Genomic DNA, 14,195 nt, shown 5'->3' with positions numbered 1-14,195 from the left:
CAGAATACTATTAGTAAGTCTAAAAAAATAGGGGGTGTCCTGGAGTTTAGCTAAAAAAAAAAGATTTTTTGAATCACCCTAAAGGTGAGTCTAAATTTGAGCAGTGTTTAAGGTTGCGTTTTCTTATTTCAGAGAACAAACATAGTTTCATTTTCACTTCCTTTCTATATAGTTTTAGATTTTTTTTCTCCCATTATTTACTCCCCCCCCCCCTCAGCTGTCGTCGCGATCATTTTCTTCCGTTGTTCATTTATTTTTCATTTTTCCGTTCGTCTTAGTCCCTAAATCATCATTCTGAATCCTCCCTCCCCCCCCCCTCCCAATCATTGAGGGTTAAGATTTTTCGCAAATTTGTTTGAGGGTTTTTTTTTTTTTTTTTTTGAGCAATCACGATTGCTTATTGCTTTCATTTGACTGTTTTCATGTGCTATCATTTTATTTTCCCGCCAGCACCCTCAGCAGCATCACCGTCGTCGACCGGCTCCTCACGATACTGCTCCTATAGCGAAAGCCGTCTCCAGGTTGCATCAATATCCTACACTTACACGCATACATACACGCACGTACACACACACACACAAACACATACATACATTCAAACACATACACACACAAGCATACATACATACACATACACAACTACCCACACACTCATACCTGCACACAGACACAAACACACACGCCTACATACACACACACACTCGTGATTGCGAAAAACATAATTTGAATTCCAAATGTCAAAATTCAAATTAATTTTTATTTATTTATTTTTTTTTCATGAGGAAAAACAAGTTTTTACCGTGTAAATTTGCAGATTACTTTTGTACACGTGTTTCGGAGATACAAAAAACTCCTTTATCATTGCGTATTGATATGAGCTTGTCAATCAAAATCACATGTGTAAAGTGCTGAAAAAGAATGCAAAGGAACAGAAAATTACAAATAGTGCAGATATCTGAGCAGCTAACAGAAGACGAATGGAAATGGACCAATATGGGTTAAGGAGCAAGCTCGGTTCTTGATCTAGACAGGTTGAACTCGTGCGTTACTCATCTGACTTTCGTCCAAAAGCTCACAACTTTTTGAAGTAAAAACATTATGGGGCTGTGCTTTATGGATCTAACAGTTCGCAGACCTAGTGCGATATCTCGTTATGGTATCCATTCTTTCACGTGGCACCCCTATTGGCGGATAGCCATTGCTACGAGCATTTGACGCCCAGTTTGTCCACCGGATGGAGGCACCTGTGCGCTTTTCGATGCGAAACTGCACTAGGGATTTAATTTTGCCGAGAGGACATTTCGTATTTCGTTTAAAGATAAACGGTTCTTACTGGCAAGTGTTGGGACTTTTGTAGCATATCCTAAGACGCATTGATCAGCTTTTTGCAAAGAGGTGGCTACTTTGAAAGATAAACAGTGGGAGGTGACAGTGCCCTCCCAAAAGTTTCCTTATTCGGCAAATTTGGGGACATAATTGCAATTTTTAAATGCCGTATGCCCCATATGCACTTTTAAGTGCATACCCATATTTTATCATTCGGCAAAACTTGTGAAGTTTCATTTGGCAAATTGAGAGCTTCTGCAAAAGCAAAGGTTTAAGTTCGGGGCGTCGCTGAACGCAACCCCTCTAGTAACTATTTTTTATCTACTCAAATTTCTGCTCTTTCCAGATAAATATTTAATACTTTTGCTGTAAATTTAAATGAAAGGTGTTTCAAAAAGAATGACCCGATTCGACTTCAAAAAATCATAACTATTCAGATTTTAATCCGTTTCATTAAATAAAGGTATCATTATTTTGTAGTAAGTTACAGCCTTAAAGCCAGGGATAAGGCAGAAATACTTAAAATACACCACCAGCTCAGTTATTCCATCCGAGGACTGCAGTTTTGTGCTTTTTAGCACTCATCAGCCCGGAATAGGAATCACATGAGCTGAAGGCGAAAACCCTCTTAAGGGAAGCCAAGAGAGCCAAACAAACTGGTAGCTAATGTTAGCAAACCAGGGGCTGTAACTTACTACAAAATACCATGCTTTGCCATCAATCTTTGAGTTGAACCGCACCATTGTTGCGATCGCTCATCTGGTTTGCTAACATTAGCTACCAGTTTGTTTGGCTCTCTTGGCTCCCTTAAGAGGTTTTGCGCTTCCAGCTCATGTGATTCCTATTCCGGGCTGACGAGTGCTAAAAAGCACGAAACTGCGGCCCTCGGATGGAATAACTGAGCTCGCGGTGTGTTTTAAGTAAAGGTATCATTAGAATGGGAAAAATCTCGAGTTTCACAGAGTTGCCAACAGGTAGCGCTAACTCTCTTTTTCGCCAGCCATTTCAGTGTGTGTGAAAATGGCTACTGCACGGCAAGAATAGAATTGTGATTTACGCTTCGCGAAGTGTGAGTCCGTAGCAACTGTTCAGCGGGATTTTCATCGAGAATATCCTGGTGTTGAACCTCCTGTCCCGAAGATGGTATAAGAGATGGTACAGAGTTTCTATGGAAACAACAAAAATAAAATAAAATATTTTCATTTCACCAGGAAATGTAAAATTCAAAACGGCAAGCTCAGAATTATGTTATAAAAATATATCACTTATTTTTTGTAGTAAGATGGACCGAAGAGAGTTAAGATTAAAAAAAATCATTGCTGTGAACGTATTGTCATTTGTACAAAACTGCGTCTAAATAGGTATAAGTGCACATCTGTAACGAACAAACTACCACCCCAGCAAACTAATAGATGCTTCCATTTCCACCTATAAACCGGATATTGACCTTTCCATATAATCGATGGTCAGACAGTAAAATACTTTCACATGCAAATACTGTTCAGTTGGAGTCGAAAAGGGTAAACAGTCAAAATCACTTGCCGAGTATGTGCGCTGGAATAGGTCCATCCGGCCTGATGTATTTCGCCCCGTAGTGTTGAATCAGCTTTCTTCGCGTGTAGGCGTGGATCTGCTTGTACAGTGGCTTTATTTGTTCCATTAATTTGTCGACTTCCACGTCTTTCACACTTTCTTCTGACTTCATCTTATCACCATAGTCCTTGAAACCTGACGAAAAAGGAAAAACTGTTCAGTGTTTTAGATGAACGCGTGTTAGGGCGATCTCAAAAAAATTAGTGTTTAGGCGCAATAGAGTTTGCAAGAACGCATTGATTTCACTGGAAGAATTGGAAATTTTTTAAAAAATCAGTTATTCAGAAGTCTATTCTTCTTTTGAAAGTAATATTTTTATTGGAGAGTATAGTATTGGTACTGTGTAGGAAGTTACACATAGTATAGTACAGTCATTTAGGCTAAATTTGCTCCATTTCAATTTTTTTAGTACGTTTCACTTTTTGAAAAGACATAAGATGCGCAGTGCTTTGCTCTCCTATGTTTTCTACTCCTTCAGCTTTTGCTCAAATTCGAGTTATACGGTTCGACTGCCAGTACTTGCTCCTATAGCTCAAAGCTTTTATCATCCTCTCTCTACTAAAAACAATAGCGAAAAAAAAATTGTTCAGCTAAAAGTTATAGATGAACAAAAAACAAAAAAAAAATCAATGTTGATGTTTCAAATTATTGATGTTTTTACCATCGATGTATTAAATGAAATTTATGCGTTAGAGCTTTCAAAGTGTTTTCTTTGTCTATTAATTATGATGCAAACCAAAGTATCATTTTAAAAATCAATTATGTTTATAGAACACAGTTATGAGGTCATATACAGCTGGCTCTCTGTTTAACGACGCTGTATTTAACGACGGCTTTTCATGGCCCCAAATGGTCCACTATAATGTTAAAAGTATTCTATTTAAGTTCGCTTTCTACTTAAAAACGATTTTTTGTGGTCCCTTGAAAGTCGTTAAACAGAGAGCCAACTGTACTTCATTCATGATCCTGACATCCATCACTCTGGAAAAATCTTTCTACTGATTGTTTTCTTAAGAAGTAGAACCGTAGAAGTAGGTCTATTGCAGAAATATTAGGTACTAGTGGTACCCGCACGGCTTTGCCCGTAATAGAAAAATTAAAAGGTCTTTTGGTTCGCCTGTATATTTACAAATAATGTGTGGTGAATTTTCTCGCCAACTGGCTAGTGCCCATGTTACTGTTCCACGTTATGATAATTTCGTAATTTACTCGTCCACCTTATGATATTTTTGTTCTTAAAATTGGAATAGAAAAAGAACCACATCGAATTTTCGAAAAATCGCTTCGAGGTGCACACCCCATGCTTTAAACTAACTTTGTGCCAAGTTTCATGAAAATCGGCCGAACGGTCTAGGCGCTATGCGCGTCACAGAGATCCAGACATCCAGACATCCTACGGACAGAGAGAATTTCAGCTTTATTATTAGTAAAGATCTCTTTCGCCAGCACACTGTAGGTAACTATAACATTGAGTGATGCTTAAGTTTTCCTCAAGTGTATATCATGCGGTGAACGATATAAACTACAATTCAATGTGATTAAATTGAAAAACCAACGTGAATAAAGAGCTAATTAACACAAAAATACAGCATATAGCTATTTCAAGGTACAATGGAGCTTCTTCATCAAGGCTCAGCACACACCAGAACGTCGTGAAAGAAATGAACGTCAACCACGTGAACACCGGTATGAATACCAAACAGGTCAACCAATAAGAATTCACGACAGAGACGACAACCAACCAATCAGCAAACTGCACGTCACCCCCCCCCCCCCGTGTCGTGCAGCAAATGGAGGAAACAACCAATCAGAAGCCTGAAAACAAGAAACAAAAAGAGCGGGAGAAAACGAACTACCCGCAGAAGCGAATATTAAAACCTTTTTCCAAATATCAGGGAAAAATGGATTGCTGCAAAAATCATTGACTAGAGAATGAGAATTTTTCCAAATGTAGTAAGTTTCCCAAAAATCGGGGTTATAGACATTTAAACTACATTTGAGCCTCTTTTTTTTTCTATGCTGCTGCGAGGAAAACTCGCAAATGTTCGTTCATGGTTTTTGGGGATTACGTGAACTAGATTTAAAAGTTCTATTGCGTCTGAGTGAAGTCAGAACGGCCAAAATGGCAACACTGGCCAAATAAAACGCTGCACTTGCGTTGTGGCAGATATTGACAAACGATGGATTTAAAGTTTTGTTGTAAGCTTGGCAAGATACCGAAAGAAACATCCACCGTACTTACCAGATCTCAATCCTCTAGACTTCTTCTTATTCCCACGACTCACACTCGCTTTGAAAATAAATAGTTTTGACGATATTCCCGACATCCAATGAAATAAGACGAGCCATTTGAATTTTGTTCTAAAAGAATTACTGCCTTGTAAATACCAACTGGCTCATAAAATTTACTCTGATAACACTAGATGGTTGCACCGTATTCGTGGGTTTCTGCAACATCAGTTTTACTCGTCTAAAAGTCTTATTATTCAAATCGAAACTTACGACTGTCTGTTACTGGGCCTTTGTCTGTTACTGGTACCGTAACCCAACCGTTTCTAAATTTTATTTAAGAAGTCTTCATGTCATCTTTCAAGCAAAAATTTTCTGCCTAAGTCAACCATTCTATGTTTTCCCTAAATTTATAGTTTTCTAGTTGCAGTACTTAGCCGATGATATATGAACGAATATTATCTCCCTTAGTAAGTTGTTGATTTTGACAAGTAAATTCTAATATTTCATGAAAGAGATAGCTTGCTGTTAGAGATTAAGGACTCTTACCCTCACTCCGGGCCATTTCGTTGCTGAGCTGGAGGTATTGAAGAAACATTTTTTTCAGTTTTTTGTTAGTGGTGTCTCTCCATTCTTTCCAAATGTACTTCAGTTCCTCGTAGTTGCGAGAGGTGAGCAGGATCTTCCTCAAATCTGAAATTTGGGATAAGCTGTACGACATTTGTTGATTTCTTTGTGTTGCGCTTTAAAATTAAATGTTTCATATTTAAAATACACCCGAACCTGCTTTTATGCGGTCTTTTTATATGCGATTTTATTTATTTATTTATTTATTTTTGTGCTGTATATTAAAATTTCATTCAGATTAGGATTCGACTAAGTTTTTTTTTGAAACGGGAGCGAGGTAGTATCTTCAAGTGACGGCATAGGCACCCCGATGGGAAGTCACTGTGACCTCCAAAAAGTTTCTTCATCCTGAAAATTTTGTCCGACTACTCGTCAAAAATTATCATCACTTTTTTTTTTATTTCTTTAAATATTACAATTTTGTAACATTTTGGGTTATTTTCTACGTGAGAATTTTTCTATGCGGTTTCTATTCACCGCATAAAAAAGATATTTTTAACTGTGTAGCGAAAACAACTTTTTAAAGCTATTCGAGGGCCGTGATAGCCCGATCGGTAGAGTGTCGGATTCGGGGCCGGAGGGCCCTGAGTTCGAACCTCGATGGTCGAAGACCCACCGTCGTCATTAAAGGGGACTGGGCGACGTTAAATATGCTCGTGGTCTCAATGTCCTCCAAGTGAAACGATACCTCTGGGGGTGCTAGCACCAGGTAACTATTAGCTCTTGGACTAGTTCTAAATTCTCATTAACTGTTCGATCCGGTGATGGTGCTGCCATCTATCGGTATATAAAATAATGGAGGCAAGGCACTTAGTATGCAGACCTCGACATAAATACAGTTGTAGTCAGTTGTGACTCTGAATAGGAATAGGAAAGCTATTCGTGCAATTCCGAATAATTTTTTTAATTCGATTTTTTTATGCGTTCCCTATCCAGCGCATAAAAAGATTTGGGTGTACAATCGCTTTTTGGTTGTTTGTTTTGCTTTAACATGTTAAGTAATAAAACTGAGATGCAGCTTTATCTTTGAACAGGAGCTATAAATTAACGATGTTGAAACTCAAATTTGAAAAAAAAAAAAAAAAAACTGCTCACACAGTCATACGTTTCTAGGGTACACGAACCCCTTTTCTACTTCCAAAGAAATATTTAATTTTTTACATAATTAATTAACTTAGATCATGATTAAATTTAACAATTTCAATTAATTAACTTAAAACATTGACATATTGGGTTACACTATAAAAAACCTATAAGTTACAGATGTAAAAATAAAATGATGTTTAAAAGTGCAATAGACCAGAGATGTTATGTAATCCAAACCAGCAATATAGAGCACAAAAGTGCATTGTATCTTAAACGTAACTTAACCAGCAACGAAATGCCTAAGAAAACGATAGCTTTATAAATTGCATCTCTTACTTCAAAATAGCTTTGCTGTTATATTCTCTCTCTCTTTTTTTAGTTTTAATACTATATTCATAATCTGTGAATAAATTAAACTTTTAAGAAGATAGTACTAATATTTCTGGTAAACCTATCTTCAGAGTAATGTGCAATGAAGGGGTGCACATTTCTTCAAATTAAACAGTGCACCCTCCAGAAAGAGGCTGTCCCCCCCCCACTTATAGATCCAAACACTTCGCAAAGTACCATCCTCTCTAAAAAAAAATTCAATGGCGCAGTTTGCGTCATTCACCCTTGATCGTAAGCAGCCCTGCACACTGAAACCATTTTCATACTGAGCTCAGTAATTACCAGTTATTACAAAAACAGGAGTTTTCTACAACTTCGAAAAACTAAAAGTGCTAACAACAGGGCTAAGGAACTGAAGGAAAAATTACTGTTCCGGCTCCGATGACGACTCCAGGACTTTGCGAACCTCCGACTCCGATTCCTTTACCCTAAAATTGACTCCGACTCCACAATCCTGGTTTGATAGTAGCAAACATTTTTGGTGCATTTTTTTTTTTTTTAAAGGAGATCGTGATAAGGTGATGAGTTATTTGTTACTAAATTACCTTCTTCAAGTCCCAAGTCACATTTCTTCTTAGATCTGTACGAACATATTTTGGCTTTACTGTATATGAGGCTCATATCCGATTTGATTTTATCTAGCTAGAGGAAGAAAAACAAAGTCTTTTACTAGGGTCCAACAAATGTATGTATTCATTCGTCGACCATGTTTACCTTACCAGAAACCGGGTTCTATTGCTGAGAGCGACTATAGTAAGATTGGCTACTTTTAAAATCGCTCCATGACTCCAAAGTTTCCCGTTACAGTAGAACTCCAATCCTCCAAACTCTGATTATCCGAAGCGCTTTCAGAAATGTATCAAAACAATTACGGCAATTTAATTTGCTGCAATTACCAAAGTAATGATTCTGTCGATGCACGCTTCTATCCTTTCCTCCGTCAAGCTAGTAAAACAGCTTACTTTGACCAAGATGTTCTGTAATCAATGACTTTAATTTACAGTATAGTAGTTACATAGTACATACTGTTCTAATGTACAAGGACGAGGGCAAATAATTTCTGATATTTCATTCAGTACTAGCAGTGCGTGCACAGCGGTGCCCGTGCTAAGAACTTAAAGGAAGCCCGTTGAATTCAAAAAATCCACCTCTCCCCCTTTCTGATGTAAAATAAACATTTTTCTTCAACTAAAATGCTTACACATCTTTCCAAAAAAAAAGTATCTTTGGAATTGAAAACTATTCGCCAAAACACACCAAAAAATTAACTGTAGCTTTAAAACTCAAAATAATCCTTCAACTGTATAGTTCATCGCTCAAAGTGCCTTGTAACCACGCTACCGTAACCCTGCCCTTTAGCAAGTGAAGCGGTTTCTTTTCTACAATTTAAAAATGTTTTGCCAAATAAACAATACTATAATTAAAACGTTATCAAGAGAAATCAGACTTGAATAATACGACAAATCAAATTATTTACTTAGAAAAGTTTCTATCTTCAACTATGAGAACAAAACAATCATTGAAGAAGTAAGGAAACGAAACCTAAAGAAAAACCCTACAAAATTAAATTATGTACCTGAATATCTGCGAAAAAAACCGCATTCAAAAATCAGTTCGCTGACCACAGCACCCTAGCCGACCACGCGTCTGAACCGCGCGGCATGGTTCCTCACAGCCATCGACACTGTCGGCCAGTGCCCTCTCGATCAGTTAACTTAATCTGCCATCTATTAAGATTTCATAGAACTAAACTTACTCCGCGATCTATTAGAAATTCATAGAGCTAAACAATTAATTGAACTTATAGATGTTTCGTTCAGTCTGATTCTTTTTTTTTTTTTTTTAAAAAAAAAGCCTATAGCCTTTCTCAATAAATGGACTATTTAACACAAAAATAATTTTATATTTCGAACCAGTAGTTTCTGAGATTAGCGCGTTCAAACAAACGATCAAACTGTTCAGCTTTATATTATTATTACAGATTACACTATTCGTATGGTTCCCTGGTAAGTAAAAAATTAAGGCTTCACTAGTTTGGAAAAATGAAACGACGAGCTTGGTAGCACTACAGTTAGTAACATGGTTCATTGGTGATATCAGTTCTATATTGCTTTATCATTAACTTTAAAGGCAAATTTTTATCTCAAACAGTGTACGTCACGTACCTCTTTTGACTTCTCTGGAGGAAACGAGCTTGATCCCAAGTCCAGGATGTATTGGAACCACCTGTAAATAGTGATATTCTTGTCTTCGAACTCCTTCCAGTTGAATTTGTCGGCTTCCTTTGCCGATTCATTCTCGAATTCAGATAATGCATCTTTCATTTTCAACTGTTACGAAAAAAAAAATACACATATAAGGCCCCTATATATACGAGCCAACGCATCAGCTTAAGATTAGCCATTTTGGATCGGAGCGCGTGTTTGAGTGGTTGTCTTTTCTGGCGAGTTATCGTGTTTGGTGATTGTTCACTGTGAGCAATTATTAGCGGCAAGTGCATTTTCGGCAAATTTGGCGAAATCCGACACTTTACTGTGGTAACCCTAGCAGTGCAACAATGAAAAATCCGATCCACCATGGCTAAACTTTAGCTTATGTGTCGGCCTATCTATACAGCGGCTCTATACACATAGGACGATGTAGAATTTTCACAATTCATTTATTTTGTAACAATCAAAATTAACTATAATCTTTATAAATAAATGGCTACTTCTGTTTAATTAAATAAAGCGCACGGTTTTTTTTTAGTGATCTTTGTTTTTGTTATTTCATATTTTGGAAATTCTTCAAATTTTTATATGTTTTATTTCGTGCTTTCGTTTTGAAATGAATACTCGTTCGTTCTTTATACTTATTGCTATTTTGCTTCTATGGGTAAGGAAGAAGCTTGACAAGCTTTGTCAAGCGAAAAATTAAATAAATAAATTTTGTATTTGATTTTTTCTCTTGACAATTTCTTTCTAAATGAATATTCTAAATATGTTATTTAATGATTTCACTTCAAACGCTTAGATAGGGAATTTACGAAATAAGTAGGTTTTCGAATCAATAGGTTTTTCTTTCTTTTTCAACAGTATGCATAATTTAAAATTTCAATAGTGAATATGATGGCTTCATACATTTCAATTTTTACATATTTCAACTAATTAGTGTTCTGTTTGTATGATATTTAGCATGAATAAAAAATCGAAGAAGACTTTTGTTTTTTATTTATTTACTCATATATTTATTCTGAAATTTATAGAAAAACCGGAAAGTAACTTTTTCAGCACAAATTAATCATGTGTTAGCAATCTTTGATTGTGACAACTGAAAATTTTAATTCGTTAAAACAAAGTTTTTTTTTTTTTTTTTTTTTTTTTTTAAGAAAGCGCCACCTGAAGAGTTTTTACAATGCCAGTTTTCAACTATATACTTATTGCAAAGAAAAAAAAACTTACAAATGATTTTCGGTTTTTTTCCGTCAGGTCCGTCTGATACCTGAATTCAACGACTTGAGAATAGTGCTGCCAGAGACGGTTTTTGCAGTTGTGCCAATTCAGGTACCTCTTTGCATCGCGCAAGCTACTTGGGTTGTAATTGGAGTTTCTCTCCGGGCATTTCCGTTCGATCTTGGACTTCATGTCAGCTCTTTTGCCATCCGATGAAAGAGACGTCAAGCCCAGAACCACCAGGCACGCAGCAATCACTGCGCCGGATGGGTTGTTCTTCATCATTCGAGTCTTTCCAATATTCACGAACTGAAAAAAAAATGGCGACTGTTAAGAAATTTGTCTAGATTTTTTGCTCTGTGCACATATCTATGGCCTTCTGGAATGAAAACAAGGCTGGGCCGTCATTCCAAGCTCATCAGCTTGCGAGATCGAGATTTTCGCTCACGTGATCAGTTGTGACTTAGAAATGTTGCAAAGTAGTGTTCTAATCTACTCGAACATAGCCGCAAGCTAAGTTCGAGTAGATTAGAATACTACTTTGTGACATTTCTACATCACAACTGGTAACGTGAGCGAAAATCTCGATCTCGCAAGCTGACGAGCTTGGAATCACCGCCCTGGTACGTTCAATTGAAGAGTACCATGTTTGTTTTTAGTGTTATTATTGTGCATTATTTGAGCTGCACGGTCCTTTCTATCGAAACGACGTGACGCAAAGCTACGAAGAAAGGTGACACAGAACTATTGTCCCTTTTTCACGAGAAGGCACTTCGCCACGCTTCAAACGCAGAGTTCCATTTTACGCGGGGGCGATTGGTAAGTAATCCACGCGCTTCTAAAGGAGACAAAACCAGACATCCTTAACTTTGGCGTGCATCCTTACATTTTAAAAACTGCTGTTTTTACAACAAAATGCTTTGATCCGAATATACCTTCTGCCGAAAACAGCGAAATAGAATCATCGGATACCACGTGATGAGGGAGGCGTCAAGTGCCTTCTCGTAGAAAACGGACAAGCTAACGAAGCAAAGAATTTGCTAAAACGTACTTTTTACAAAAGTGTCATTTTGTCTTGTTTGTTTTGTTAAATTCCATTTTTCTATTTATTACCCGACAGCGCGTGCGCGACGCAAAGGAGGGTAATGTGTTTATCAGTCTATGTATGTATGTCAGTTCCTATGTGACGTTCTACAGGCTAAACGCCTTGGCCAATATTGGTAATTCTTACGTCAATCGATTTGTCTTAACCTTGGAAGTGTCACCAAACACATAACAGTAATCAAAAGTACCATTTCAAAAACTAGTTGCAATTTTTCGCACACTGTGTTTCGCAGTGTTTTGCACACAAGTGCAGGTAATTTTCACTGCTTGAATTTTTTGTTTACTAAGTCTACTAATTGGAGTCTCAGCGGCCGAGTGGTCTAAGCGATTGCTTCTCCCACTTGAGGCGGTGGGTCAAGACACCTTTGCTCCGGATGTACTTTCCCCTCTTCCTGATGTAAATTCTTTCATGTGTTCTTTATATGTATTCTGTACTGTAATAAAAATTGTATCATGCGTAACTAAGGCAGGACACTCAGATTGTAGTCCTCATCAAAATAAACCCGTGTAATAAGCACCAAAAAAGACTCTACTAATTCGATTTTCATTTCTAACATGTTGCATTTGTTTTTGCCTTGATTCAAGGGAGTTTCGCGACTTGTTCTTTCTTGAGAGGCTTTTTTAGTTTTGCGAGAAAGATTTGACAGACGACGTTTCCGATTTCCCGTTATCATGAGTTATACAGGCTGTTTATATAGCTGTGCTGTGGTTGATTTCGCGCATTTTTGCCGAAGGTCAAACATATGCAGCTTTAAGCCGAGTTAGGTCCCTAGAGGGACTAATGATCAGTAGTTTATACCACCGCAAGTTACTTAATAAACCTCACGATACAAACTCTCCCAATGAAATAACAAGGTTGCGAAATGTACCGTCTTATAATCGTAATAACCAAGTCAATGAAAATTAACTAAAAAGTGTAAAATAAAAAATGATTAAATAAAAACAAAAAACGCGACTGCGTAAAAACCAAAAAAAAAAAAACTAAAAAGAAAAATGTATAAGCCCAGTAGTTTAGAATGCTATTAAGTACTACTGAATAACTGCACCATTGAAATAGTTTTATATTCGTACACAGATAAGACATATCATAAATTCAAAAACAGAATAGGAGGATCAACAGTCGGGGCCCATTCAATTTTTAAGGGATTCCTTGATTCAGAAAGTAATGGGTCCCGACTGTTGATCCTTCTATTCTGTTTTTGAATTTATGATATGTCTTATCTGTGTACGAATATAAAACTATTTCAATGGTGCAGTTATTCAGTAGTACTTAATAGCATTCTAAACTACTGGGCTTATACATTTTTCTTTTTAGTTTTTTTTTGGTTTTTACGCAGTCGGTTTTTTTGTTTTTATTTAATAATTTTTTTACTGTCTTCTGTTCAACCGTGTTGCTTTCCTCGGATGAATTTTCATCCAAAGAGAACACCACTTTTTTGCATTGAAAAAGGGGTTCCTTGTAACTCCGAAACACGTGCCTGCAGTAATTTTCTATTTTTGTGTATTAAAACATTGGTAATTCGTTCATTTTCCATCTAATGTATCGATTTCATTCACAGGTGTTTCAAGAAATTTTCTCCTTAGAAGAAAGAATAGCCATCATTTCCTGGAAACTGGATGGTGAAACATATGAAAAGATGCTTCAGCTGCACGAGTGAAAATGCGGAAAAGAAACACTATTTTTTTTTCTTTTTTTAATTCTTAAATCGACACTCATTTTCCAAATCTTGATTGACTTTTATTGAGAGTGAATCAGCCTTCTAGAGCTGCGATTCCCTTCTTGTTTTGACCCAGCGCTCCCTCTTTAGAGGTTAACTGGCACCTATCCCCCCCCCCCACCCTCCCTCTTCATTTCCCTTCAGAAAAAACATAAGTTGTTGCTAGCGGGCATCTGTATTACTGAAAATACAAATGCTTGCATAATTTCAGTAAAATGTGAATAATAAAGCAATCTATCAAATCCCCCGTCTTAAACATAAAATGTACCTCCCCTACCAAGCCCCCCCCCCCCCGATTTTTCTATAAAAAGGATTAATTTTTATCAATGCAGAATTCTTCAAAGACAGGAGTATATTTTTATGAATTATATATGCTATTAAAATCTGTGCAAGTCTGTCTGTGAGTGCGTCTGGGTGTCTGTAAATCTATCTCCTGGCAATGTCTACAAAGTCAGTACTGGTAGCTTTGGCTAGAGAACATCCAGGGGAAGCCATTCCGTTAAGCCTCACCCCTTGAAATTTTTAAGGGCCAATAATCAAGTCCTGGGGATGCCGTGAGGACGTCGTCATACCTGAGTATCCTGGGGACATCCGGATGTAAAGCATTAAAATCATCTATTGTCACTCACGGGTAAAGGAGGTTGGCGAGCGAAGCGGGCAGGGAGTGGAGCTCTCTAGCTATTATTACTAT

The 14,195-nt window shown here is 37.1% G+C and overlaps 1 protein-coding gene across 1 annotated transcript in view; it reads right to left on the bottom strand.

Moving 5' to 3' along the window:
• LOC129216797 (angiotensin-converting enzyme-like) overlaps positions 1 to 9,575 on the bottom strand; it is a 38,274-nt gene extending 28,699 nt beyond the window's left edge. Inside the window, exons 1-4 of the mRNA XM_054851013.1 lie at positions 9,417 to 9,575; positions 7,797 to 7,893; positions 5,698 to 5,841; positions 2,869 to 3,054 (exon numbers count right to left, since the gene is read on the bottom strand). Coding sequence (XP_054706988.1) covers positions 2,869 to 3,054; positions 5,698 to 5,841; positions 7,797 to 7,893; positions 9,417 to 9,575 — 586 coding nt within the window. The remainder of the gene's footprint in view (positions 1 to 2,868; positions 3,055 to 5,697; positions 5,842 to 7,796; positions 7,894 to 9,416) is intronic.
• Between the last annotated feature and the right edge of the window lie 4,620 nt (positions 9,576 to 14,195).

The sequence above is a fragment of the Uloborus diversus genome, chromosome 2 (genome assembly GCF_026930045.1).
Source record: "Uloborus diversus isolate 005 chromosome 2, Udiv.v.3.1, whole genome shotgun sequence".
Taxonomy (NCBI): Eukaryota; Metazoa; Arthropoda; class Arachnida; order Araneae; family Uloboridae; genus Uloborus; species Uloborus diversus.
Note: the sequence above shows the minus strand (reverse complement) of the source record. Positions and strands in the feature narration are given on the sequence as shown.